Source organism: Gobius niger (genome assembly GCF_951799975.1).
Source record: "Gobius niger genome assembly, chromosome: 1".
Classification (NCBI taxonomy): Eukaryota; Metazoa; Chordata; class Actinopteri; order Gobiiformes; family Gobiidae; genus Gobius; species Gobius niger.
In genome coordinates, this window is record NC_136852.1 from 18,367,162 (window position 1) to 18,394,907 (window position 27,746).

The window sequence follows — 27,746 nt, forward strand, 5'->3', positions numbered from 1 at the left end:
ATGGCTTAATATGTCACGTGAAAGTTCCAACGTAAGATCGCTGATATCGGAAGAGAGATCTTTTGTGTTTCCTCCGTCGCTGACTGCTCCAGACATTTGGTGTTGTGTGAGATTTGTGCACCAGTGGTCGGCCCGGATTGTGATCGCTCCACGTCTCATCTGTGTGGTAAAATAGCAAACAGCTATAGGGCGCATTGAAACTAGCGAGGCTGCTGGAGGGATATGCGTGCAACAAAGCCTAACAAGCAGTCCCATTTGAGTTCTCCAGAGAGGGGTGTGACCGTCTTAGCCCTGAATATGGAAAAGTAGCTAAATAATGCATCACGTGTCTGGAGGAGAGAGAGAGAAGAAGAAAAAAAACACACTCTTCCGAATATGATGGAGTACAATGTTACACGCGTGCCATTCATATGCTGATTTGCGCGCAGCATCCACGGAGGGTCGTTGAGCTGAAGCACTTGCAGGGGGATCAGCCCGAGCGAACCTATAAGTGCTTTACTCTAATCAGCCGTGGTATAAACTATCAGCGCAGTGTCTCTTTTGGTAATATTTTCTGAGTACTCTCTTATTGACCCATGTACTTATTTAACCTTGCTTTTCCAACCGTGTCCAGACGAGGGAGACATGTGCCAAGCTGTCGCCTGGTAACTGATCCCAATGACCCCACAAACCCAGTCTGAACTGGTCTGCTCGCAGAGTCTGGCTCATCCGTGATGCTGCTGCCCAAGCTTCCAGCTCAGCAATATGTGGCCGACTCTTTTACTCTGCAAAAAAAAAAAAAAAACGTTCTTCCATCTCATAAGACAAGAGTTGCAATAGGACTGAGGGGGAGGATGGAAAGGGGTACAGCTTGTTACAGTTTATATGGTCAGCAACAATGTGAATATCCTGTATTGTATCCTGAGTACTTTATGAAAACTTAAGAACTTGTTTTGTTTTCATGTTGTGTTCGCTACAACTTTCCAACATAGCTCAATTATGATTTGTATGCCTTTTGATCATTATAAGGCGACAGGTGACAAGATGCATTATCAGTTATCATTTGGAGTATAATTTTGGTTGTTGTTTAGATTTGTGAATGAGTTAAAAAAAACAAAAACAATTACATTTCCTTGCCGCCATTGTCAAAGACTGTGTGGTCTAACTTCTGTCTTGTACCAAGTGCTCGTTGGGGAGGAAGCATATGGTCAGGGAGACTCCAGGTTAGTTCAACAAAGTCAACGATGACTTGGCAACAAATCAAGAAGAGACAACGGGGATGCTTGTGGCTATATAGAAGTAATTAAATGTCATTGGAAAGTGTTGGACTGCGGGATGTTGGGAGGACTATTTTGAGCTTCACTCAAAGGTCTCTCCACCCTGTCCTGTCCTGGGACCTCACTCTTTTAAGTGTTTTTGATGCTGGATTTAGGCCAACAGTTACCCTTCTCTTTGTGTGTGCTCGTTCCCAGTCTTGTGGGGTTTGCCTATGTCTTGGCACCATTTAGTCTTTTATAGGCTTCCTCTCAGCAACTGACTCGTATATGTTTGGGGAAACAGTTGCCTAAATATGAGAAAAGGTCACTGTTTTGTAAAAGACAAATGCAACAAAAAACACAGTGTATTGATATTGAGAAAGCCTTGTCTTAGAGCTGTTGTGCTTTTGTGTGATGGAAAGACTATTCAATCAACTATTCATTGACCAGAAAGTATCAAAACAATATGAAATGTTCTATGCACTAAATATATTGGTAAAAAAGATGAAGCAATTAGGTGCACTGATGCATTTGATGTGCTTATAATAGACAGTTAATATAAATCATTTTTTTTCGGCTACAAAAGTTCTCTGTCAGAGTGCAGGTGTGCAGGCAAGTGTCAGTTCGCCCCAGCTGTGATTACTGCAGTAGCTCTCCACCCGGAGTGCCGACACTGTGCACAATGCAATATAAAGTGCTTTGGATGTCATGAAAGTTGCCGTTTCTGTCATTATTGTTTCATACAATAGCGAGTCAAGCCAAAATAGTAGCCTATAGTTCATTGGTGATGGACAGTACTAAAGGCTGCGTTGCTATAGCGACGGCCCGAGTGACTACACATCGTGCATGATGTGTCTCATTATGAGCAAAGCTTACTCTACTGTAGCTGACCTGTGTGTGACTGAGCACTGTACATTCAGTCACAGCTTTACACTGTTGGATACATGTCTTTATTTGCCACTTTCATTTTCATGTTAATTCTATGAATTTATATAATAGACAATGACTATGCTAAAGTATGGATTAGTGTGCTATTACCAACATTTAAATTAATTATAAAACACACTTTCAAACCGGAAACTTTTATTTATGACAAGGAGGCTTTGTTTTTGCTGATATTTACAAAATAATGTCTGTTTGCAAGATTTGTTTTGACAGCAGAATATTCTATTGTACCATTTTTCAGAATATTCTATCTAGGACAGTGATTTCCTTAAGCTCTGGGGCCCAACTTCAGTTTGTCATGACAACCCACATAATCATATTAATTTCAACTTCTAATCAAAACATTTTGCAGTTTGGCTCCTTTTAGAGTAAAATACAGTAATTCAATCTTAAGAAACCATCAAAACTATCTGCCAGATTTTAAGTCCCACACCGACAATGGTCACTATCAACTCTTGGGTCCCAAACCACCAGTTGGGAACTAATGGTCAACATTTGAAAACTATGGACAATGATAATGATAATGACATTGATTTGGTGATTGTATAGAATATTGGAAGATGGTGAGCCGTGTATTCTGTGTCATGGAATATAAACCTGTCTTCCTCATGCTCCTATTTAGCATGTCATTTTAATGTACTGGTATAATACTACTACCACTACTACTACAACTACTACTACTACTAATAATAATAATAATAATATAGTAATAGTAATATTAATGACAATACAAGGGAACTGAGAAAGCGATTTTCCCCCAATATTTTGGAATTGCAAAAGGTGTAAAAGCATTAATTTTCCCTTTGGTTGCAGACCATGTGTTGAATCAATGTCTTGTAGGCTTGAAGTGGAAGTAATCGTTAGAAATAAATACTGTTGCATTGCTTCAGTAAATATAATTTTCTTCAATAGTGCTACAGTCTTCCTTCCTGTGCATTTCCTTATAGTGTTTTTTATTTCATTTTGACCTCTGCTATGATAGCAGTTAATCGAGTAAGCCAGAAGTCAGATCCATGTTGTAATAGTGAACTGGGCATGTGCCTCCTCCTCTGTCTGTCTGTCAGTCAGTCAGTCCCAGTGGAGTCGCCTCACAAACAAACCCTACAGCATTGTGGGAAAGCCATTTTTTTTGTGCTCATGTGCTGCTGGTCAGATGGTCGGCTTTGCCACCTGCTAAAACTCTTTTTTTCACAGAACGTTTTCTCAATAATCAAGGATAATATAATTTAATATAAAGGAAACGATAACACTGCATTCCTGGTTTAAATTTGCATGTAGTACTTTATAAATAAGTGCCAATGCCCTGTGACTAAGTTTGCTGTTGTCCTGACTGTTCAACACCAGTTTTTTCTGAAACAGATGTGATGGCTGAGATAGGTGATGTGACCATAAAGTAATCTGGCTACAAACAGTGTCTCTATTTGACTTATGTACAATTAAAATACATATACATATTCCTATATACATATTCCTTTCCATTTTGACTATTTGCCTAAAGAACAAGATCAGCTGACTACCTGAATATCCTGAGTCACCAGGTTATTCCGTCAATTGATTTCTTCTTTCCTGCATGGGCATATCCCTAGATGACAATGCCAGGGTTCCATGGGTTCATGTTTTGAAAGAGGGTCCAGGATCTGAACCTCATTGAGAGTCTTTGGGCTATGCTGGAGGAGGCTTTGCGCAGTGGTCACACTCTCCCATCACCAATACGAGATCATGTGGAACAATTAATGCAACACTTTTGACATTGCAGAAGCTTATTCAAACAATGCCACAGCGACTGAGTTCTGTAATCAAAGCTCAAGGCAGCCCAGCAAAATATTAGAGCGCGTGATCTTTTTTTTTCTTTTCTTGCGTCAGGCACAGGCTTTTTATTGGGTCAGGCAGTGTGTATCTTTTTAGTTATAATGTTTTTGTGGTCAGAATAATGCAAGTGTTATTGTTTTGTCTGCAATGTTTTTGCTGCACGTATCATGCACAAGAGAACATAATGTCCAAACTGGGTGTAAACCAGAAAAGCACTTTGCTTAAATGCTTTAAGCATACAGTATGTACGTACCTCTAGTTAAAATTAATAAAGTCTAACATTGTGGAATAACACACAAACAAGCCCAAATACCATCAGTGATGCAAACGCCCCAGTTTAAGAAACACAGATTTATTTGATTTATTTGATTTATGTGATTTATATGACAGCAGAATGATAAATGACTTCTTCGGCATTGACAATCACTGTCGTAAAACCACCATAAACTGATGAAAAGGGCATTAACCATATTGGTGCTGTGGATTTATTGGTCTGATTTAAGAAGATCTTACTCGGTTGCCTTTTTGAATGTGGATAGTTTCACCCTGTGAAACTAACTACAGTCTGTCTTTACAAAGCTTGGCATCCAGATAGCACCTATAGGCACTATTGGATATTTTGTCCCTATAAACCTCCTGTTTTTGTTAAGGAAATCATGTCGCCCTAATTTTAACAGTAGGCTCAGGTTAAGCTTATGTCAAGTGACTCGACTTACACCAACTAAACAATGTCTCCATTGTTTTTCCACACTTACTGCAACCCTGATCATTTATCTTTTTTTAAAGCACGAGCGCAACACTTCCATAGAACACCCAAAACCTGTCTTTTTACCATTCAATTGCACTCTTTGGTTAAGGAAATGCCCATTCACCAGCTGGTTTTGTGTAAGTGGAGTGTGTTCCATTGATTCGTTATTTGCCTCATGTCAAATTTGTACAAAACATGCCTTCAGAGTTATGCGCTGTTAGTAAGTTGGTGGTCACACTTATTGGCTTTACATTAGCAATAGCATAACCATGATTTAAGGTTACTATTCTCAGATTTAGTGAATACCTGATTAAAAATCTGCTTAGAAACAGTCATGATTGTGTCTTGTATATATTTACCATTGACCGTTCAGATTTCAGTGCAGTATAACTGGCATATCTGAGCACTTTAAAAAGTGTAATTTGATGAAATCGGCTCTGCTTCTGTTCAGAATCTGCTCTGGCTCAGATGAACAAAGTGGATTAACTCAATCACAGGATAATGCAGATTAAACTGCTCAACACAATCTGTAAGCAGTAGGCTACATATTGCAGACAAACTGTTAGAATTTGGTTTTAATGCACACGTGTGAGGCACATTGTCCACATGGTAGTTTGATCGGTACAGTACAGTAGTTTTTGTCCACTCTGAACTTGTACGAATTGCAGGTATTTGCAGTTCTTGTATAAATAGGCGTTCTAATGCAGATGATAGCGCTAATGAATGTGTTAAGTTATTCAGCTGGTGTGCCTCGACAGTGAAACGTCAGCATGTGTCTGATCCCTAAAGTGATTTTTCCCCTGGGTGAGGCTGGGTGTCGTGCTTTCTCTGACGCTGGAGATCTAACCGGTTCAATGCAAGCGGAGGAGGCAGCTGTAAAAAATCTATCCAGAGAAAGTAGTGCTGAGGCAGGTACCAGCTTCTCAGTCATCTGATAGGTCAACTCTGGGCTGCAGGCCTGCACATCTGTGGCCATATGCCAGGCACGTTGACAGCTCCTATAGCAAGCACAACCACAGAATCATTCATGCTTTATTTTTATAATGTGCTTAATGTTTGAAGTCATTCATTATAAATCATTGGTTGAGAGAGCATGCATGGCTATTGTGATGTTGAATAGAGAAAACAGACACGATGTTTTTATTTGTTTGTGTCACTATGTTTCATACAAATGTAATTTTTCTAAACAATAGACTTTACATGAAACTAATCATTGATGAAAACATTCTGCAGGTGCCCACGGTGTGAGAGAGGAGCCTCGGTTTGTGACAGCGCGCGCTGGAGAGAGCGTGATCCTGGGGTGTGACGTGTCCCCTCCCCTGGATGGCCAGCAGCCCCCATATGTGGTGGAGTGGTTCAAGTTCGGAGTGCCTATCCCTTTCTTTATCAACTTTCGATACTACCCTCCTCATGTGGATCCAGAGTACACAGGTATGTTCCATGCATGTAGGTAGTTCTTTACTTAGAGAAAACTGTAGGTTCTCTGTTAATGAATTGGCTTTTAAACGATTCTCCCCTTGCTCTAATATGGCAGCCTCTGAGAGCAGAGGAGCAAATAACTCTGTCTCAGCAATTTACTGCTGCATTGTACATGCATGACTTCGAACTCCAGCACCACAGAGCAACGCTCCACACTTTAGACGGAGCACTCATGTACAACAGGATCATGAATAAAGCAACATTTGTCTTACACATACTGTCCAGTGGAAGACTGCATTACAATGGTATTAACAGTTAAATCTGAGACACATTTGTTATGTGTTTCTCTGTTGAGAAATAAAAATAAAAGTCATTCTTAGTTGCCTATAGAGAAGTGAACGTTAGACCAGGTCATCATAAGAGAGAGAACAAGTGTTAACCCCAGCACTGACTTGTCTGCCATTGCTCTCTTGGCGGAGGAGAATTTGGACTTGTTTAACTAGAATGCATCTGCTATATCCACTGCTGATGGTTGCTGTTGGTATTAATATGGCTAAACGTATTCCACTCTAATACACCACCATTAGAGATCGACAAATGGCCATGGTGTGCATTCTGTTAATCTCATATTGTTTTGTTTTTGTGATTTAGTCTATTGTGATTCCATCACGGCATGTTTACTATTTACAAAAGCTGAAAGGAGAAAGAAGCAAACTGGCCCGCTCAGTCTTTTGTGAGTCAGTGTGACCTTCTCCTTAAATGCCCCTCAGTGAATTACTGTAGGAGCCCATGGTGTACCCTGTCTCGGTAAATACTGTAGCTAAGGATCATAGTAGCACAAAAGATATTGTGTGGTTCCTCCCTGTTTCTCTTGATCGATCCACCAAATATTGCAACAGATTATACACAATGATGTGCATATCCCATGTGTTTGTAATGTTCTGATGTAACATGTTGCGATCGTCAAAATAGATGCTTTAACTCTTAGTGTGAAATCTTTTCATGTGAACAAGGTACAAGTGGTGTGTGTTGAGCAGACAGCCGTGTGTACTGTAACAGTGCTGATGCCCAGGGCCAGTCTGACAGTCTGCAGCAGCCTCTCACTGACAAATGAAGCTGAGCCTGATCCCTACCCTTCACACCGCAGCGCCCCGCTCAGCACTTCAATGGGCAGGCAAAAATAGACATGACTTTTTAAGTCTAGCCTTTTTACTGCAAACGGCAAGACTGTGGGCACTCTTTGCCTCTTTGCTTCATTGATTTTCTTTTACCAAAAAGCGTCAGTGGCATGCATGACAATGTCACAAATCTGAACTATTTATCTGTTTTAATTTAGATATTCAGCTTTTAGTGCATGTGCGTTCACTTCAAACCTCTGCTTTCGGGTCTAAACTAACATCAAGCAGAGCACACCGCACTCTACAGTCTAAGGGGAATGCTGTATCTCTGCCCACTTGTCAAAGAGAACAGCCGCAAATGCTGAAGTTTGTTCTGCATTTGTTAGAATGAGCCCCGTGAGCAGTCGTCTGGAGGCAGACAGCTCTGGGTTTCACAAATTTCTTCACTCATTTGTAAACTTTTGTATACTGACATAAATCCATGAAATGTTTCTCAGCCCCTGATTTTCCTGTATTTTTACAGGCTTCAAGCAACTTTAAAGTAACTCCTATGTACATTATATTATGTGTATACTGTAGATATCAGCTGTGCAGAAACTTGGCGCTCCACTTGCATTACACTACAGTGATAATCGTGGACACATTGCGCCTAGAGCCGTCATGAATGCTAAGGTGTTTGTGTGCAGGTCGAGCGTTACTGCACGGGAAGGCGTCCCTGCAGATCGACCCAGTGCGCTCTGAGGACCAGGGCTGGTACGAGTGTCGGGTCCTGATGTTGGAGCAACAGTACGACACCTTCCACAATGGCAGCTGGGTGCACCTCACAGTCAATGGTGAGTCACAGCTACAGCAGGTGGACATTTAACATTCTTCTGCCTGGTTACAAAGCATTCAGGATAAGAACCTAGAAAGAAATATGTAGTGGGACTGCAACGACTAATTGGATCAATTGAGACTATAGCCCAATTTTAGCCACAACACTTGACAATGCCCAATCTCATTCGATCTCACAAGCTAAGCTAAGTCCGGTCTACCAAGATGGGAGACTGATGTGGAAATACCAGAGGCTGTAACTAGGGGAGTGGCAATGTAGAGATTTTGCAAGATTTTGCATCATTTTGCGACATTTTGCGCTACAATACAACTTTTTATGACGTTATGCATATTACTGGTCAATGTCATGTAGTAGTGAGGCTGCCGTGCTCCACTGCGTTCACAGTCTGTAGAGGCTAATAATGGTCAACAATACAGTGAGGGCAGTAGTGGGCAGCACTACAATTTAAGCCATTGTACCAACCAGTGTCGCACAAATACATAACCTTTAATGACAGTGTTTATAATCATAAATACGATTAACTTAATAGTTAATTGATTATTTTTGGAAACAGGACTGTACTACTGAGTGTGGATTGAATGAGTACCATAATTGTCCTTTGCAGTGTTTTGTGAATAATATGTCGGTAAAAAAGGATTGTATAAATTATTTTCCTTCCCATCACTAATTTTGTGGTCTATAATTGTCTATGATGAAGGTCGATTATTTTAAGGTTTTATCACCAGAAATAGTATTTATTCATTCTGTATATATCTGTACATTAATTTGCTCAGCAAAACACATGAGGTATAATTCAAGTAATTTTGACTTGAATCGCTGACTAGTTGAAAGCTAAAATAATAAGAATTGCAGCCCTAATATTTAGTACATTTTGATTTCTATAGGGAAGGAGTGGAACTAATTGCTGAGTAACTTACATAAAATACTTATATTTAAACCCATCTTTTTGAGTCTAAAAAGGAGAGGCTGTTGGAGGAGAATTGATTGTGGTCTCTTTGCAGCCACTCGGACAGGGATTGTCTGATACACTGAAAGCCATCCAAGTGATGACAAGACGGAAAAAAAATCTGCACCTTTGCATTTCACAGGACTGCCCCAATGCTGCAGAGGGTCCTGAGCTCCACACAGACGAGACATCAATGTCTTTCATTGGTGCCATCAGTTTGCATTGTGTGGCCCATTTTCACACAAACCCAGCACTGACCAATCTGGAATCAACTTGTGTACCTCTAATAAGCAATGTATACTTTGGCATGGCCTTTGGCAATTTAAATATGAATATTCAATTATAAAAAATGTATAATGTCACCAAAATATACTGAAGAAGAACCTTATTTTGTATAGCGCCTTTCACAGACATAGTCGCAAAGCGCTTTACGCTGTCATGACTGCACACATCTGCACCAATGGTCTCTCTGACCACCACCATGCATTCACACACATCATTCATTCTGGCCTATTGTACATGTATTTAGTGGTAGGAGAAACTGGGGTACCTGGAGGAAGCCTACACAGACACGGGGAGCACATGCAAACTCCACACAGAAAGGCCCCGTCCAAGTGGGAAAAGCTGTAAAGCACGAGCGCTAACCAGTGCGCTACTGTGTATTTTACAGAAAAGTCCATATGTTTTAGTACTTCAATTTGCATTTTCAGTTACTTTTTTCTGTTATGGGTGTCATTTTAAGGAGTATTCACAATTTAAAAGCTAAAAAGAAGAATTTTTGTTATTATTATTATTAGCTGTTATGGCAGTGTCCCTCATTATACATCACTGTGCAACCAATCTATGCTTTAAGTTTGTGGTGAAGGACAGGTCAGGTAGAATTAAATGTGGAGTTATATGTGGTGTCTTTTAGCACAAATACACTCAGGTGAATTATTTATTTTCGGCAGTAATTGGTGAAATTGTTCGAAATAACGTTTGTGATTGTTGGTAGTTGAAAGGAGTTTTTGCTAGGAGTTTGGATACTTCTTTGAAAAACAGTAACTGATCCGCTGAATTATGTAATATTTTGACGTAATTCTATTTCAGAACGTAAAAATATACCTTTGGTATAATATTATGTCGGGTTGCACAAAGAATATATGAAAATATTGTTATTGCAGGATTAGGTGCAAAATCCATATTGTAGGAAGCCACATTTCTCGAAAGCACTGAGGTCTTCAATCTGACTTTACACATTTTTTGCAAACACAGCCTTAGACAAAATCTAGGAAAGTTCTTTTTTAGTCACAATTTTCCTCTTGTGAATCATGTTTTGACCCATTTTCCCCCCAAAATAAAAACATGTTCAAATTAATAGAAATAGCACAGTAAAAATATTGCATTTTGTTTTCGCAATATTAAAAGTTTTTTTGTCTCATATTGTACGCTAGACTCAGAATGAGGCCTGTATTTCCTAACTCTGCAGTGTAGCCGAATGCTCCAATATGTATGTGCTTTGATGGCTGACAATGACAAATGAATAGGGTCGTCTGCCTAGTGTCACCTGCACACTGATGTTGAGTTTGCATGTGTCTGTGGGCTTATGAATGTCTTTTTGTGTTGGGATACCGCAGTCCTCCTCATCAGTATTCAGTCCGAGCAGCTCTCCGCTCCTGTCAGGCCTCTGTACAGCCCCAGTCACTCAGCCCATAACACATCAAATCATAGCCTTAAATGTTATGTATAGTTCACATATTACACCGCGGCATGGGCACGACCTCACTTACATTACGTGTTGCTGTTGTAGAGTGAGCGGCGGTTCGGCGCTGGGAAACGCGCATCAGCATCTGCGGAGCTGTCCTTTAGATACAGTAATGTGCAATAGGCTTTGAAGAGTTTGAAAAGGAATAAATAATACAAAAGGTTTTATATTGTTTTAACTATTTAAACCCTCTTCAAAAGCATTCCTGGATTGGTGTTTTGTGTCATTCACGCATTTTTCAGTGATGTTGCATATTTAGTCCCTCTTCCGCTCTGGCCACCGGTGTTCAGAAGGAGGAAGTGTGCCCTCTGCTGGCCATTAGTACAACCGCATTTTATAATATCATGAAACACAAGGATATTATTGAGACACATGCATTGTTTAAAGTTATGCTACAAACAATATCAAGGCAAAAGTCCACAAAGTAGTTGTGAAAGCCTGATGAAAGCATGAACCTTTAAATTGAAATGAGAGAATGTAGTATGATAAATGTTACGAGTGTTTCTCCCATAACCACCAGTTCATTTGCACAACAGTTTCATTAAATCCTGCTCTTCAATAATACAAGGTTGTGTTACTGCTACATTCATGCAGTTTGTGGTTGCCTGAATGGATATTTGTTGGGACACAGGTGTCACCACGTCTCTACACACACCGAGCACAAGCGTTTCATTGCTGTTCGATATCTGCATACGCTCCTTGTTTAGTTCCTGTGTGGGGCCGGAGCTTCCTGCCAAACGGACAGGGACGGTGCCCGCGCAGGTGTCAGATGGCGCGGCCCGGAGACACTAGGCCACTCTTCCCTTAGCACGCCCACGGCTTTAATCTTCATAGCCTTATCCTCAGTCCTTCCTGGTCCGGTTTGATGTTGTTGCATCATTTTTTTTTTTAGATCATTCTTATCACTTTGTCTTTGGTTATTATGGTTGTAATATAATGTTGACGATCATAGTAAGGGATGTGTTATTTTCTACCAGCGATGAAGCTCAACAATCAGCGGGTTTTTCGGACAGCCACCTCAAAATGAATGGAAGATTTACTGCTTTTTGTGGGCCTTTGTGCGACATGACAGGACAGCAGGAAAGGGGTTGAAGAGAGAGAGACATTGAGCAAATTGTCAGGGATTTAGACAAGCTCACAACAGAGGCAGTGTCCAGTATAGCCTGCGTGACTTTAACCGACTAGACTTTTATTTTATCTTACGTCGTGCTTTGCAATAAGTTTACATTTGTTAATTATCCGATAATGCTGATTTACCTCACTGCTGAATGTACGTGATTTCCTTGGAGACGGTGTCATAGTATGCAAATTGTGTGAACGCGTGTCTCGAGCATCCAGGCCATCTGCCGTTGTAGCGGGGTTTACAGGAGAAAATTGTGGGCGTGAGGATCCAAAAGCCTCTTTGATGTGGATATAATTAATGAACGCTGGAGTAAGTAGGGCAAGAATTTGACGTGAGCTTAAATGTTTTTTTGTGGAACATCTCTCTGGTTTCCCCCCTCACGGTGACAGTAGCTGCGTGCTGGGCTGCACACTTGACGGCGCATCGGAACTCCCTGGTTGACCAACTTTACGTACCTGCAGTTTTGGGCCCAGCGCGTTGATATTTTCGGCATCATCCCCGAAGGCTGTCATCACATTTAGGATGAGAAGGAGTGTTAAACAACACACCTACTGTAGCTACAAAACGAGGAGCTGAGGAAAAGCATAGAAAGGAAGCTCATCAATTTGTCAGCCAATGTTTTTTTTACTCACGAAGCATTGTCTTATTTATGTATCAGACTTGTGGGGGCTGATACTGTAATACAGGCTACATCAAATGCCCACAAAACATTAGATTTTATTATTCAGCTAGTTAACACTGCCTTGATAAATGACCCCTTTAGTGCACTGTGTGAATGAATAATCTCACTGTTTCTATAGCGTCGGTAATCATGGAAAACACAATATTTTAGTGTCTTTTCATGACACTAAAATATAACATAATGTGTCTCTGCGCAGCCCCACCTACTTTCACATCAACGCCACCTCAATATGTGGAGGCAAAGGAAGGAGGTAACTCGATGCTGAGCTGCTCCGCCCAGGGAAATCCTAAACCAATGATCAGCTGGCTGCGGGAGGGGGAGGAGCTTCAAAGCAACACAAAATACTTGGTAAGAAGCATCAGATTTCTGTGTGTTCATGAATACAGAACATGGATTTCACAAACCGATGGTGCGATTGTGGGAAAATGAAATGCTTTAAGCGTTGGATGATATTGAGTCAAATATCTTAAAGCAGAACTAAGTAACGTGTTTACTTTAATAAATCATTTTCATAGTCCCTCTGGGGGTAATACAAGTGTGATGGGATGGTGGGTGGTCTTTCATATCCCCCTGATGTCTTTGGCCAGAAAACCACATTTGCAACTTTCCCTGCTCCGACCCGGAGGCCTCAGTACACACTAATGGAATGACAAAGAAGAAGCTAACAGGCTAACGGGCAAGGTAACTGTGCGCTAGCACCACTTTAGCTGTGTTTACAGCAGTGAGAGTGACAAAACTGATCTCCATTGTGTAATTGGCTGGTGGCACAATGTTCAATATTCCTCTCTCCCCTTGTTTTTTCTGTCAGCGTAGTATCTACTCTCACGGACAATTAATGAATAAAAAACGCAACATGCTACGACATCTGCAGTGGCGCTTATGGCCTCATGAGTTACATAGTTCTGCTTTAATCTAGACCATTTAATATATAAATATTCTGATGGTAAATACGTTGTTTTTGTGTCGTTTTCATGTTTTCAGTTTGAGCGAATAATCCATAAAATGTAAATGGTAAAAGGACTCAACCTATAAAGCGCTTTTCTGCCTTTATCAGGCCCAAAGCACTTTACAGTGAGGAAACACACCCATTCACTCTCTCATTCATACACCAATGCAGACACTGGAGGCATATTGGGTGAAGTGTCTTGCCCAAGGACACAATGACTGTTTGCTTTACGGGAGCACGAGACGACCTGCTCTGTATCCACTACTATTTTAGTAGATATTCACGGTGTTGCATATGAACAGTGGCTGGAAAAGCAGCCATCTATGATCTACTCAGCAAGGCTGTCAGCAAATCAATGCTGCCCGAAGTAGAAAAAAAAAGCATGACTTAAGATGTGCTAAGAAAAGGCACAAGGAGTGATGTCGCCTGCTTTATTTTTTCCCAAATCAAAGACACACTCAGCACAGTCAGAATGATGCCATGACAATATATTTTTGGTCACAAGCCAGATCAGAGTGACTACCCAAATCTACATTGAACTATATGGGCTTGCAGGTGTGAAGTCTTTTACCACAGGGGTCTATTAGCGGTGACTCAGAGCTGGAGCACAGAGGAGTGATGTATTGCTGCCATGAGACGTTGCATCTTAAGTGGAAGGTGCAAATGTCACCTTTTCTCAAGTGGAAATCTCATCCTCTAACTATACTATAACAAGTGCTCGATTGAAAACACGCACAGCCTGAAGCACCAGCGGCGGCTTCGAGACTGAGCCACATGTGTGATGACTGCTGCTAAAAATTGTGACAAAAATATACAACTATAAAGCCACATTTTTGTTTTTTTTAGGAAAAGAACAAAGGATGGTTTCAGTCTTTTCTGTGAAAACACTTTCAGTTTGCATCAGATTAGAATATATTAGACCCTAGCTGGTAGTTGTAGTAGTGTGATATTATACTATTAATTGAAGTTGGAAGGGTATTTGTTGTAAATTCTATGTCAAATGACTGCACTAGAAAGCTGATGGTTTTACTTTATAGTTTTATCTGTCTGTTTACACATTTTACTCCAGTCCTAAGTTATAAGGCGGATACATTCGTAGAACTTGGACAGATTGTCAATAGTTCTCCCGGCAGCGCAGTAAAGCCTTTTAAGGATTCTAGGATCTCCTCTCTGTTGTCTGTCTTTTAACATTTTGGATCAGTAGCCCTCTGAGTATCACCCCATTTAACTTGTCTCTCTCAGTAAACGATTGGACAACATTCTGATGCATTATTAATATACCCGTCTCCTTTATAAATATTGTATTAGCCCAAATAAAAACGTTACGCTAAAACCAAAATCGCTGGTGAAAGCTGTACACTGCAATGGTTTCCGAACATGTGTAGCTGCTCCCTTCTCGCAAAAAAAAAAAAAAAAAAAAACGACGTGAGAGGCGAGATGTGCCTTTTTCTGTCATGGTCAGGGGTTTGTTCAGCTCCAAGGAAACGTCGGGGACAAATAGAGGAATGTGACAGACACAGACACACAGGGAGAGAGAGAGAAGGAAACATCTTCACACTGGACATTATTATCTGTATCTGCAGAGCGACACGAGCTTCACTCAAAGAACAGTCAACTTTCAAATTTGACATAAACTGACAAGTTGAAAACCAAATGTGGGGCTTGATTTATTTATTTATTTTTTCTTTCACTTGTACCAGGTTGTTATTTATTTCACAACTTGTGTGTCAGTAGAACCTTTGTTGAGATAACTTACTTCCAATGATATTGATCAAAATATAAGAGATTCTGCTTTAAGGCCACACTGCGTAACATTTCACCTAATAAATACAATGAAATCCAAGCATTTATTTCATTACACATATTCTTATCTGTGAAAATCCCCAATAAATGACCAAACAAATGTGTGTTTGCTGTGACCAGCTCATCTCTCCGAAGACCAGACTGACCAGATTAATTTTATTTATTATGGCAGACATATATGTAAAACGGGCTGTGGAAGTAACATACTCAGTGTAAATGAGGCGTTACTGGGAGCAGGACGTCTCCAGCTCATCTCCATGGAGATGTTGACTAAAGACAGCCAAATATGAGATTTAAATAGATTAGGTCCTCATCCAAATCCAATCTTTAATTACCCAAAGCAAATATAGCATTATTTGTGTCCCGCTCATTAGGAGCATGTTTTTTGTCGGTGGCAATAGTATTATCTATAAATGTTATGCAGTGTGCCTTTAACAGTAAATCCAGTCAACGTAATCTATTAATGACTTGTTCATAAAAACTGCAACATCAGTGGTTCTCGGGTTGCACTCGGAGGCGCCCGAATGGCAGGGGGGCTCAGAGCTTTTTCTGGTCAATGGGTCAGATCGTAAGAGCTATTATTTGAGCAAGTTAAATTGTGTTATTCAACACATACAGTGAAAAACATATGTTTACATGCACTTCATAAAAAGACACATTTGCTGTCTCACTGTCAGACAAGAAACCAGAATAAACTTCTATTTTTCTTAGGTCAATTTGAATTTTAAAAGATATTTCTATTTGTCAAATTCCAGAATAATAAGAAATAGAATTTTCAACACAATTTTTATTACTTTTTATATTTTGGGCCAAACTTTTTGGATTTCCTTCCACAAGCTTCTCACAATAGTTGGCAGGAATTCTGGTCCATTCCTCCAAACAGAACTGGTGTAACTGAGCCACATTTGTTGGCCACCTTGCGTGCACATGCCTTTCCAGCTCTGCCCATACATTTTCACCTGGATTGAGATCAGGATTTGAGATGACCACTTCAAAACATTGACTTTGTTATCCTGAGGCCACTTTGTAACCAGTATTGGCCGTTTGCTTTTGAGAATTGTCCATTTGAAAGACCCATCTGCGCCCAGGCTTTAACCACCTCACTGATGTCTTGAGATCTTGCTCCAATATTTCCTGATAGTGTTCTTTCTTCATGATTTTGTGATGATATTTTGTGAAATGCACCAGTCCCTCTCACAGCAAAACAGCCCCACAGCATGACGCTGCCACCCCCATATTTCAAAGTTGGGATGGTGTTCTCAGGCTTGCAAGATTCCCCTTTTTCCTCCAAACATGACGATGGACATTATGGCCCACAATATATATATTTTTTCCGTCAGACCACAGGATTTGACTCCAATCTGGCTTTTTGATGTTTCTTTTGGAGTAAGGGCTTCTTCCTGGCAGCATACACTCTCAGCCCATGTCGGTACAGGACTTTTCACTCTGGATAATGACAAACTCTTACCAGGTTCAGCATCTTCACCAGGTCTTCACCAGGAATTTGTTCTTGAGTTGATATTCACATTTCAGGCCACAGCACGTTCATCTCTGGGCCACAGATCCCGCCTTCTTTCTGATCTGTATGATGACTGGTCATTTCCATCAGTGTTTTAACCAATGAACGTGGCACCTTCAAGTGTCTTGAAATTGCACCCAAGGATGAACCAGACATCATCATCTGGGCTTTCCCAAATTCCCATCTCTCATTCTTCTGGAATTGGACAAATAGAAATATTTTTTTAAATTCTAATTGACCTAAAAAAATATATGATTTAATTCTGCTTTCATGTCTGACAGTGATAAAAAAAAAATGCAAATGTTTCTTTATATGAAGTGTTGGTAAACATGGTTGTCACTGTATATGACTTTACATAGGATTCCATTTGTTGAAAACATGCACAACTGTGTTATGAAGTTTTATTAAAAGGTTTTATTGATTTGGAAAAAAAGAGAGAAATGTTTAGATGCACTAGCACTTGCAACTATTGTTGTGCTAGTTTTCATTTTCAATGACTTATTGTTTTTATCACAGATCAGTCACAGAGTTGGACAGAGTGTGAATCTTGTGACTGACTGTGCGCTGCCACATTTGCAGACAGACTGGCACAGCACCAGTTTGATGATGTCTGCTCCAGTGGCCAGTGTCAGCTCAAACAGCAGAGAGGCAGATGAAGCAGGGACAGGGCTGTTGAAGATTCCCTCCTACAGCCCACATGAATGGACGGACTACAGCTGTGTGTGACTTGAATGGCCACACAACCTGTTGCATTATTTATGAGGCTATTTCTATTAGCTTTGGTTAATGTGTTTCTTCACCGCTTATTGCTTCTCGTCAATGCTTGCACACAGGGTCGTTCAGCAGCAACGTGGCTGTTTCCAAGGCTACTGTTTGAACGTGACCTAAGATAAACAAAACATATAATGCTGTATGTGTGATTTAAGTTCAATTTTTCTTTTTCTACATAATAATAGGTACATGATGGAAGTCTCACCATCCTTGGAATCACGAGAGATGACAGAGGAGCATACACGTGTCGAGCCTACAGTGATCAGGGAGAGGTGCTCCACACCACACGGCTGCTGGTTCAAGGTACGGATTACTTATTTTAAGATAAAGGGGGAACAATGCATATTAATGGACACTTAAATGTAAATATGCCAGATTATAGCCTTTGGCTAATTTCCATCTGCAGACCCCCTGGCAGGTTGATGTGTACAGAAAACATAAAAACACAAACTATACAAAGACACTATATTTCTCAGACTATTCACCTTATTCCGGAAGTTCACATTTGCACCGCCATGAATTGTGCCCGCCTCCTTTCTCCTATCAGTTAACATGGGACTGGAGAAGAATTAAATGAGTTACTACACGAAAACAAAGCCATTTTTTCGGCCGTGTTGAGAAACGGTGCAGTGTTGAAATGTTGGTGCAAATGAACATTGGCCATTTTACACAAATCAGTCTACTAAACATCAGATTTGAGTGAGGAATATTTTTCCTCGTTCTCCATTTAAATGATCGGGCTTTGCGCTCGACCCGAAGTGTCAGGACAACGGAAGTGCAGAGGCAAAACAAAAAGAGGCAAAAGTGGGCAGGGCGGAATAAGGTGAATATACACAGGATAATAACATTGGATGAACCTGTTTTAAAATGTTAAAGCACATGTTCTAATTTTAAACACCTGTCCATAGGGGGTCACTTAGGTTATAATAGATCAAACACATTATTTAACAAGACAAGAAAAGGCATTTTACAGGAGGACAACAATCCTTCAACCCTTTGAAGGAGAAGCTGGACTGTCTGACAGATTAGCAAATGTATCAGGATCTGTCAACAACTTTTTGTCATTTCAGGTTGAAAATTCACTTTTAAATGAAAAATGCTCTCATATTTACACAGCTACAGCTACACATTTACACAGCTCACCACACATCACTGACTAATACTAAAACATTTGCAGTAACATAACATGTAGAAGTAGCAGTATGTATTGCAATGTCACTCAGTGTGTCTATGCTAAGACTTTTGCTGAGCACTTATACAGTCTTCAGTTGTAAATGCTTGCAATAACAGTGCTTTTTGTGTGTGTGTGCAATTCCAATATTATGATGCTATTTTGAAAACACCTCCACAAACTATCTCGAGGTTTGCAGATAAACAAAATCAAAAACACACACAATTTAGAGATTATGACTTACACTCAAAGCAATGAATTACTCGGATCTGTCTCCTCTGTGATCTGTTTTTATTTGTCCGATGCTGTCCCTCTCTCTGCAGCACTTAGAGTCAGTAGTCCCGACTGATGTCTGAAGTTGAACTCACAGAGAGGAAAATAACCAGGAGGCTCGTATCTGGGCCCACTCATAAAAGACAGCTTACCTTTCATGGCCTCTGAGTTTGGAGCATCCTCCACTGTCTCAGAAGCCTGGAGACGATACAATGTAAAGCATGCATAAGCTTCAACCCTCTCATGTATGGTATGACTTACTGTATGTAGTATTTTAACATAAACATCTGGAGGAGTGGAAAGCTTGTGTAGTGATAGCGATTCTTATTGTTATTGATGATTTTGAGAGTTAACTATAAATGACATTTCACCCTAAGTGAGTATGAGGACACACATGTAAAAATCTCTATTTAGTTTATTAATATCGAATTCACAAAGCATCCCAGGAATCTTACTGGTTTTGACAACACAACCTCACGCTCCACACCAAATTAATTTCTTGTTCCTCCTGTGACGTGCACGTTCCGTTTTGAAGTATTGTAGCATTTCTCTCCTTTGCTTTCCTTAGGGCCTCCATATATCGTCTCGCCACCTGAAAATGTCACAGTGAACATATCCCAGAATGCACTCTTCACATGTCAAGCAGAGGCGTATCCTGGCAACCTGACCTACACCTGGTTTTGGGAAGAAGACAATGTCTATTTCAAAAAGTATGTTATTTTTTTGTTTGTTGCTGGGCACTGTTGATCAAACATGTGTGGCCAGTTCCTGCTACCGAAGTAAAGCCAAATCGTAGATATACTGTATTCCTAATATAAGAGCAGTGGCGTACCTACTTCTGTTGCGGCATCATGTTGGTTTTGTTGAGCTTGTGTCCTTTCGCTGTATTTTGACTGTGCCTGTCATTGCCTGTGCGTGTGAGCCCTGTCCCGCTGTGGCCCGGGAGGCAGTAAAAGAGGACCTAGCAGGGGTCTGTCTGCAGCGTGCCAAGCCAGTGCACTCGGATGGCAATATCACAATATTGCATGATGACTCCAGCCATGTGTCATCATATGCTCCTTATACAGTCAAGAGCTGGGCCTGCGCCAAGACTGGAGAGTAGCGTAAGATAAAGTGAGGATTATTATTGTCATTGGAAAGCAGTGCCTCGTAGAAAGAGTCGGGGACGAGATAAAACCTTATTGTCAGTGGAGCTACTTTGCGCCATTCTCCTGTGTGCGTATATATCCCAAATGATGTCCATTGTTGCTTGGCTTTTCCGCACTGCAGATTTTGATAATGCCTGTTTACTACCGTAGTTGTATCCAGAGGTGGTCAGTAGCGAAGTAAAGGTACTAAAGTACTGAAGCAGAATTTCTGAGGAGCTCTTCTTCACTTGAGTAGTATTTACATTGAGAAAGTAGCAGGCAGTATTATGTCCAAAATAAGCTTTAAAGTGCGCACTGTGGAACAGTAGGTGTGCAGATGTACTGGCAATACCACAGTCTCACAACAAGGTTTGTCCCCATCGTGTCGGAATAGATGTGGGGCCCTAATTCCCCACATCTACGGCGACACGATCCATATGTTGCTGAAGCTGTTGAGTTATTATTGCCAGCACTTAGTATTTAAAGTAATTTGTGCTTTTTACATTAAATACACATACTTTAGTATTTAAAAGCAAGCCAAAAATTCTGACTGAGCAACTTTTGCTTTCATCTGAGTAATATATGACCGGTAATATCTGTACTCAAGTAATGAAATAATGTACTTTGAACAACTACTGAACCTATCCATGGGTTTCAAATGACAAAATAAAGCAATTAACAATTCAAAACAAAGTCATTGACAACCCACCTTAATTATTCTGATGTATTTTTGCCGACGCTGTATTTCCTATTTCCATTCACTTTCTTTACCCCTGGAGTGTCTCAGGCGGCTGCAGTCTGACACTCTGCTGCTCTCTCATGGCAGCTTCATGTTATATAGCCCACTCTACACCCTCACTTGTTTTCTCTCCATGCCTTAGCCATGTTTATCCGTTGCAGTGATCTGAAGCTCCGTGTGCGTATCCTCATCGACGGCACACTCATCATCTTCCGGGTCAAACCAGAGGATGCTGGGAAATACACCTGCAGTCCGAGCAACAGCCTGGGTATCTCGCCCTCAGCATCGGCCTACCTGACTGTTCAGTGTGAGTGTTTCCATGGCAACGCTAAAGTGAAGGGGGAGGGGCGGCCCGGTGCAGAGGAGCAGCAGCAGCAGCAGCAGTAGCGCTGCCTCTGTTTAAGGCTGTTGTATTGTTTGACAACGCTGTATAGTGATGACCTTCCAAAATTTCAAGGTCACATTTCTGCACTAATCACATGCAATTAGCAATGATATTTGTCCATTTTCTTTATTAGAATGGCCTGGCACATTTTGTTCTGTGCCTTTCAGAATAACCTTTAACCTGTGATAATAATACTACTGTCATTTTGTGTTCACATTTATTGCGTAACAAGTCATTCAGTAGCCATTGCTCCCTCTTTTTTTCATCTCAGTATAAAGTTTTAGTGTGTATCTTTTTCGCAGGCTTGAGGTAGCAAAACTGTTGATCCACTTTTCTTTTTTTTAATGTGTAGACCCAGCCCGAGTGATCAATATGCCCTCAGTCATCTATGTGCCGCGGAAACTTCCAGGCATCATTCGCTGTCCAGTGGATGCCAACCCCCCTGTGACATCAGTGAAGTGGGAGAAAGATGGCTACCCTCTCAGAGTGGAAAAGGTCTGTCTTTCCTTTTTTTGCCAATAGATCTGCTACAGCTTTACAAAGAGAAAATAATTTAGTTTTTTAATGTTTTGCAAATAAACATTTAAGTCCATATGTTGTGTACTATGTCCTGAAACAAATCTCAGTGAAAAAAGTAGCAGTTGATAGTTTTATATCATCATCATAGCTTTGCTTGTCTGACAGTGATCTGTAAAACATAATAATACTGATTGTGAGCTTAAGATTGAAACTTTTTGTGTAGTACCCTGGTTGGAGTTTGATGACAGATGGAAGTATCCGTGTGGCAGAGGCCACAGAGGACTCTCTGGGCACCTACACCTGTGTGCCTTACAACGCCCTGGGTACTATGGGCAAATCCCCCCATGCCACTCTGGTGCTCAAGGTCTGTTGCTGTCAATTTAGAAGAAAATCATAAATATTATTTGAGTATTCATATACATTTGCTCATGAATGCTATGTTGATACAGGATCCCCCTTACTTTAATGTGAGGCCTGGGGGGGAGTATCGGCAGGAGGCGGGCAGAGAGTTAGTAATCCCATGTGCTGCTTCTGGAGACCCTGATATACCAACGATCACCTGGAGAAAAGTACAATTTCCTTCTTTATCCTTTATGCGTCAGCAGCCATTAGTTAATAAATGTTTTGTTTTTAGGTGGGGAAGCCTAGCAGGAGTAAGCACAATGTCCTACCCAGTGGTAGCTTGCAGTTTTTGTCTCTCGGCAAGGAGGACCATGGAGAATGGGAATGTGTTGCCACAAATGTGGTTACAAGCATCACTGCCAGCACACGTATCCTCGTGATTGGTATGAATCCACTTTGCTCTGTAACTTACAGTATACACTCTTTTTGATTTATTCTCTTTATTTTCACCATAAAGAAGTGCTACTTTTTTGGTTTATACTCTATTATCCTCTTCAACCATACAGGCACCAGTCCGCATGCACCTGGCAATATCCATGTGATGCCGTTAACAACCTCAGCTAATGTCTCTTGGGAACCTGGTTATGATGGCGGCTTCGAACAGACATTTTCTGTGTGGTATGGCCCAGTGTGAGTGCTCTTACTTTATTTCTCTTTTGCTTCAAAGTTGATGGTTAGTTACTGTTTACAAACAGAAATTCTTCGTTTTAATTATTAATTCAATTTAAAGATCAGTCAGATATTCTCTTATATCTTTGCTAAACTATACTTGTGTGTTTTTAGGTCAAAGAGAACAGACTTTGGGCCTCATGACTGGCATTCGATGCCAGTCTCTGGTGCTCAGACGTGGTTGGCGGTGCCCGGCCTAGAGCCTGGGACTGAGTACCAGTTCAGTGTGCTGGCACAGAACAAACTGGGCACGGGGCCTTTCAGTGAAGTAGTGACAGTCACCACTGCAGGTGAGTTCTGCTTTCAGCTAATTTTATTGTTTCTTTTTTGATAATTGCTGTTGTGATAGAGAGTTTATTCAACATTTCTTTCAACCACAGACACATTTAGTTTGGAAACACACAATTTTACTGAATTCTGGTAAGCAGATTAGTGTTTCAGCTCATGCCTCAAGGGCATGTTGCCACTTCAGGCTTTTTGTGCTGCCTCTTCGATGGAAATTGAATTTTAGGCAGCATGGTATTTAAAATCACTGTCTCAGCAGAAAAACCCAAGGATGTAGAATTGCATGAGGAGGGATTTTCAGCAACATCCGTGTAAAGGACAGGGCTGTGATGCTTGCACAGGTCATGGTCCTCTCTGTTGGGCAGCAAAGAGTCCAGGAATCCAATCTCTAAAAATGCCTAGTATAATTGTGTAAGATCTTTTTCAAAGGCCTATATCATGCAAAATGGACTTCTTTGATTGAGGTTTTTAATGTGAGGTCCTTCTCAAACAGTTAGTCCTCTGTCTTGACCAGGCTCTCCTCTGGGCACCCCAGAACCACTGGTGCTTCTTACTCCACCACGGTGCCTCACAGCCAACCGCACTCAGCAGGGCGTCCTCCTCACATGGCTCCCACCAGCCAACCACTCGTCTCCCATCGACCGCTACATCATGGAGTTTCGTCTTGGAGAGAAATGGGAGGTCCTGGATGACCTGATCTCCTCCACAGAGACAGAGCTGATAGCCAGAGATCTTGTTCAGGTGAGATAGAAGACTGTGCACATTATATAGTAATAGCATTGGGGTTGAGTTTGCATAAATGCAGTATACACTAAAAGCTCTTCCTTGCATATAAAGAAGCTCTAATGATTTTTACTTACTGCTTGTGCTGTACGGAATGGTTCTTGTGCATTAGGAGGCCTGGTATGAATTTCGAGTGATGGCCGTCATGGATGATCTGATCAGCGAGAGCAGCAACGTTGTAGGAGTGTCGAGCACAGGTAAGTTTTGATCGATTAAGTTTCTTTTATAAAAAAACGTACATATTTCCTTTATAACTCCTATCCACTGCACCAGATCCCTTTCCCCATGCAGAGTTGACTGATGAGGGCCTGGCTCGGCCTGTGGTGGCGGGGGTTGTGGCAACTATCTGTTTTCTGGCAGCAGCAGTATTGTTTAGCACTCTAGCAGCTTGCTTTGTAAACAAGCAACATCGTCGCAAGCTCAAGCGTAAACCAGGTTAGTTCTGAGGAACATGTGCGTGAATACAGCAAAAGAGTGAATGATAAATGTGTTATCATGTTGTTATGTCATCACAGATCCTCCTTTGTCTGTGACACACTTCAGGAAAAGCATAGAGTCACCGTAAGTAAATCCTCCGATAAGAGCTCGATCTGCCAGAAGAGGCCAGTTCTGTGCAACATCAATAGTCTTTTCATACAAATCACTAAACATTACGTCAGTGTTTATTCAATTATTGGGACATCCCAGCTATAGGTACAAAGAAGAAGTTAAAAAAAAGTGTGAAAATGCTGTTATTGAGGCATTGAATGTGGAAGAACATGGGCAGTAGCAGCCTCTAGCGGAAAATGAGTTCAGAAAAGCCATGTCAGCATTTCAGACACATTACTCAGTGCCCAGGCTGCAGTGTTTGTATTGATTTTTGATCTGTCTGTATACTTAAACCACAAATGCTGTTTGCTTTTTGCATGAGTGTTAATTAAAAAAAAGTTTTGTTTTTTGACTCATTGAATGTACACAACTCACTACATGTCTGTATTTGTCTGTATTCGTCTGTAATACATCTGTATAGTAAAATACTAAACCGCCAGTGCAAGTCCCATTCAAGATGAGAAATTGTAAAGATTTGTATATTTTTAAAAAGGGGTCCAGGCAGGTCAGGGACTTTACCCTAATGTGTTAAAGTGGAATGAACCAGGCCCATGTCATTTGTCTCCCACCGCAGGCCTCCTCTTACCCCCTTGCCCGGGGTAGAGCCCTGCTGGGATGAGCCTGCCAGGAGCAGTTTCTTGCCCCCGCCCGCCAGCCCCCTGTGAGTGCCTGCCTGCACCTATCTATAGAGTGTGCTGCACTGCACTGGCTTGGCTGCATGTTCAATGCAATGCATAGTAATAATCCTAAATGAGTATTCATGGTAGTAAATCCTCCTTGCATGTTCAGTAGAGAGAAGTCTCAAACAGCTGCATGTACAGTGCAGTGTTGTAAATATGATATTTTTGTACTAAAGCATTATGGGACCTAAGGAGCTGACTGACTGTGCTGCTCCTGGTGTGGGCAAATGAGGCCTGGTTAGATTTATTTTGCTTTCTCTCACATCACCATTTGGTGCAGCATATGGAAGCTGTTTCACTTCCGCTCCAGAAAATGTAGAGTCAATAGTTGTCATGGTTGCGTCTTTGATTCTTCTCTCATCTGTCATTGTGGCTTTGTTCATTATTTGTCCAATCAGGACCTAATCATTGGTTTATTATAATCATAATGCTGTTCATTATGACTATCCTGATGGTTGTTACATTATACTTGGAATTTTAAAATCTTTGTATCCCACTTCACCTTTTTGTGTTTTTAGGTTGTCGTCTGGGAAAATAAGTCCAGAGAGTTCACCTCCATCTCGACCCCGTTCTCTGTCTTCAGAGGGATCCCATGGTCCAGGCCTGTATGTTCGCAAGTTGCCCAGCCCTCTAAGAGAGAAAGAAAAGGAGCTTTCCTTCTATAAGAAAACCAAGCGTGCCATAGCCAGCAAGAAGTACAGTGTGTCTAAATATGAGGCAGAGGTCACTACTCCGATAGAGCTGATAAGCCGGGGTCCTGATGGTCGCTTTGTTATGGAGAGCCCCCCACCCCGGCGCATCCAGGGCTTCCCTTTTGCAGAGGAGTCCGACCTGTATCCCGAATTCCGGCAATCAGATGAGGAGAATGACTTTGACCCTGGGCCACTGCCACCCATCATGCCCACTCTGAGGCCTCAGCTCTCCCCCACGTCCTCCAGTCTGGAGTCCACGCAGCCCCCCACCTACAGCCCCCGTCTGCACAGGCCCATGGAAGGTATGAGCTTTGCAGAGGGCAGTGCACTTCATGCCTCAGGGCAGGCCCCAGCCTCTCGCTACAGGGGCTTCTCCCAGGGCCCTTTCTATGGCTATCTAGGCAGCCGCGGTGAATCAGGGATTCCACCTCCATTCTACATGCCAGATATGAGCCCACGCAGCTCTGCTCTGTCCTCACCTCCGGGCACCGCAGAGGGACCTTTTGGTTACCCCTCCATCCCTGAGGAGAGTGAAGGGCTGGAGCTTCATCAGTACACTGCCTCTGGCCATTCTCTATCACATGTTCACAGCCCTCCTCACTCACCTGATAGCTGGCAGCCTCATGAGCTGCCCTTCCTGGGCCTGGAGGGCCCTCGCTTCATGTATCCCCACCACAGCCTGCACCACCCCCAGGACCTCCCTGAGCCGCCTCCATACCCACCAGGCCGCTTGCACCTGCCCCCACTCACAGACCCAACCAGCCCTGGACTTCTGCAGCTGGAGGTCCCTATGGCTCCCCCAGGCAGAGACCGGACCATGGGTCCCTTGGGGCCCCTGGGGCCTCCCATGAGGCGTTTAGCTATGCAACAGGCCCAGAGTATCGGCCAGCTCAGACACACGGCCCACGGTGTGGGTGTACCAGTGTTGCCTTACCCTGACCCGGCGGCCCGTGCAGGGAGCCCAAGCACAGCCCCCAGTAGTAGCCCTCAGTCCTGGCTGAGCCCAAGGGCGGGGCGCCGGGCAGACCCCAGTCTACCCCCTTTAGTACTCCAGCCGTCCCGCCTCTCACCACTGTCCCAAAGCCCCCTGAGCACCCAGCCTGGTTCCCCAGACATTCTAGTACGCCCCCCACCCCGACCTACCGTCCTGCGCACCTCCCGGTCTCTGGAGATGCCCGAGATCACCCTTCAGCCCACGGCTACGGTCTCCTTCACACGGAGGTCCTCCCTCACAGCCTCTCCCACTCAGGGCCAGGCCAGGCAGCCCAGCCCTAGTTTCCATGCCCACATGTCGTATGCCTCTACTGCAGCCAGTTACCCGTCCCAGTCCCCTTCTCCCCCTCCCGAGGGCAGGGATGTGTTCGGGCAGCGGCCGTCACAGAGAAGGACAGAGGAGGAGATGCTGCCCTCAGAGCCTACTCAGCTCCACATATCAGCCTCAGGGTAGGTGATTCACTCCAAGACCTATCTCTGCTTTTTTTCAAGGGGGCACTCTTTGCTTTTGTTCCCTTTTTCCAAATAACGAGACACCGTTTTGTGCTTCCCTCGAGACATCTTGAAAAGATGCATATTGTTATGTAATATGCAGAGGGCATGTAATTGCATTTAGCACATTTTCTTGACATACAATACACCAATTGAAATGCTGGGAGTGATCTACACTATCACTGATTGTATACAGCTATTTGATAGGCTACTTCCCATAGTATTCACATTGGTGTAAATAATTATATTCTGCATAGCTTTAAATATAACAGCCCCCACATACGAATCAATTAGAGACTAGGAGG

The 27,746-nt window shown here is 42.1% G+C and overlaps 1 protein-coding gene across 3 annotated transcripts in view; it reads left to right on the plus strand.

Moving 5' to 3' along the window:
- The window catches only part of igsf9ba (immunoglobulin superfamily, member 9Ba), a 34,406-nt gene that overhangs the window by 451 nt on the left and 6,209 nt on the right, over positions 1 to 27,746 (plus strand). For 2 of the 3 annotated variants that reach the window (XM_079578978.1, XM_079578980.1), the window contains exons 2-19: positions 5,971 to 6,168; positions 7,961 to 8,107; positions 12,801 to 12,952; positions 17,829 to 17,946; positions 19,656 to 19,797; positions 21,115 to 21,260; positions 21,691 to 21,833; positions 22,081 to 22,221; positions 22,307 to 22,426; positions 22,492 to 22,642; positions 22,766 to 22,889; positions 23,043 to 23,218; positions 23,728 to 23,954; positions 24,109 to 24,193; positions 24,270 to 24,431; positions 24,512 to 24,557; positions 25,159 to 25,245; positions 25,783 to 27,399. In XM_079578978.1, the coding sequence (XP_079435104.1) occupies positions 5,971 to 6,168; positions 7,961 to 8,107; positions 12,801 to 12,952; positions 17,829 to 17,946; positions 19,656 to 19,797; positions 21,115 to 21,260; positions 21,691 to 21,833; positions 22,081 to 22,221; positions 22,307 to 22,426; positions 22,492 to 22,642; positions 22,766 to 22,889; positions 23,043 to 23,218; positions 23,728 to 23,954; positions 24,109 to 24,193; positions 24,270 to 24,431; positions 24,512 to 24,557; positions 25,159 to 25,245; positions 25,783 to 27,399 (3,982 nt within the window). The remainder of the gene's footprint in view (positions 1 to 5,970; positions 6,169 to 7,960; positions 8,108 to 12,800; positions 12,953 to 17,828; positions 17,947 to 19,655; positions 19,798 to 21,114; positions 21,261 to 21,690; positions 21,834 to 22,080; positions 22,222 to 22,306; positions 22,427 to 22,491; positions 22,643 to 22,765; positions 22,890 to 23,042; positions 23,219 to 23,727; positions 23,955 to 24,108; positions 24,194 to 24,269; positions 24,432 to 24,511; positions 24,558 to 25,158; positions 25,246 to 25,782; positions 27,400 to 27,746) is intronic. The other variant, XM_079578979.1, reaches the window with a different exon arrangement.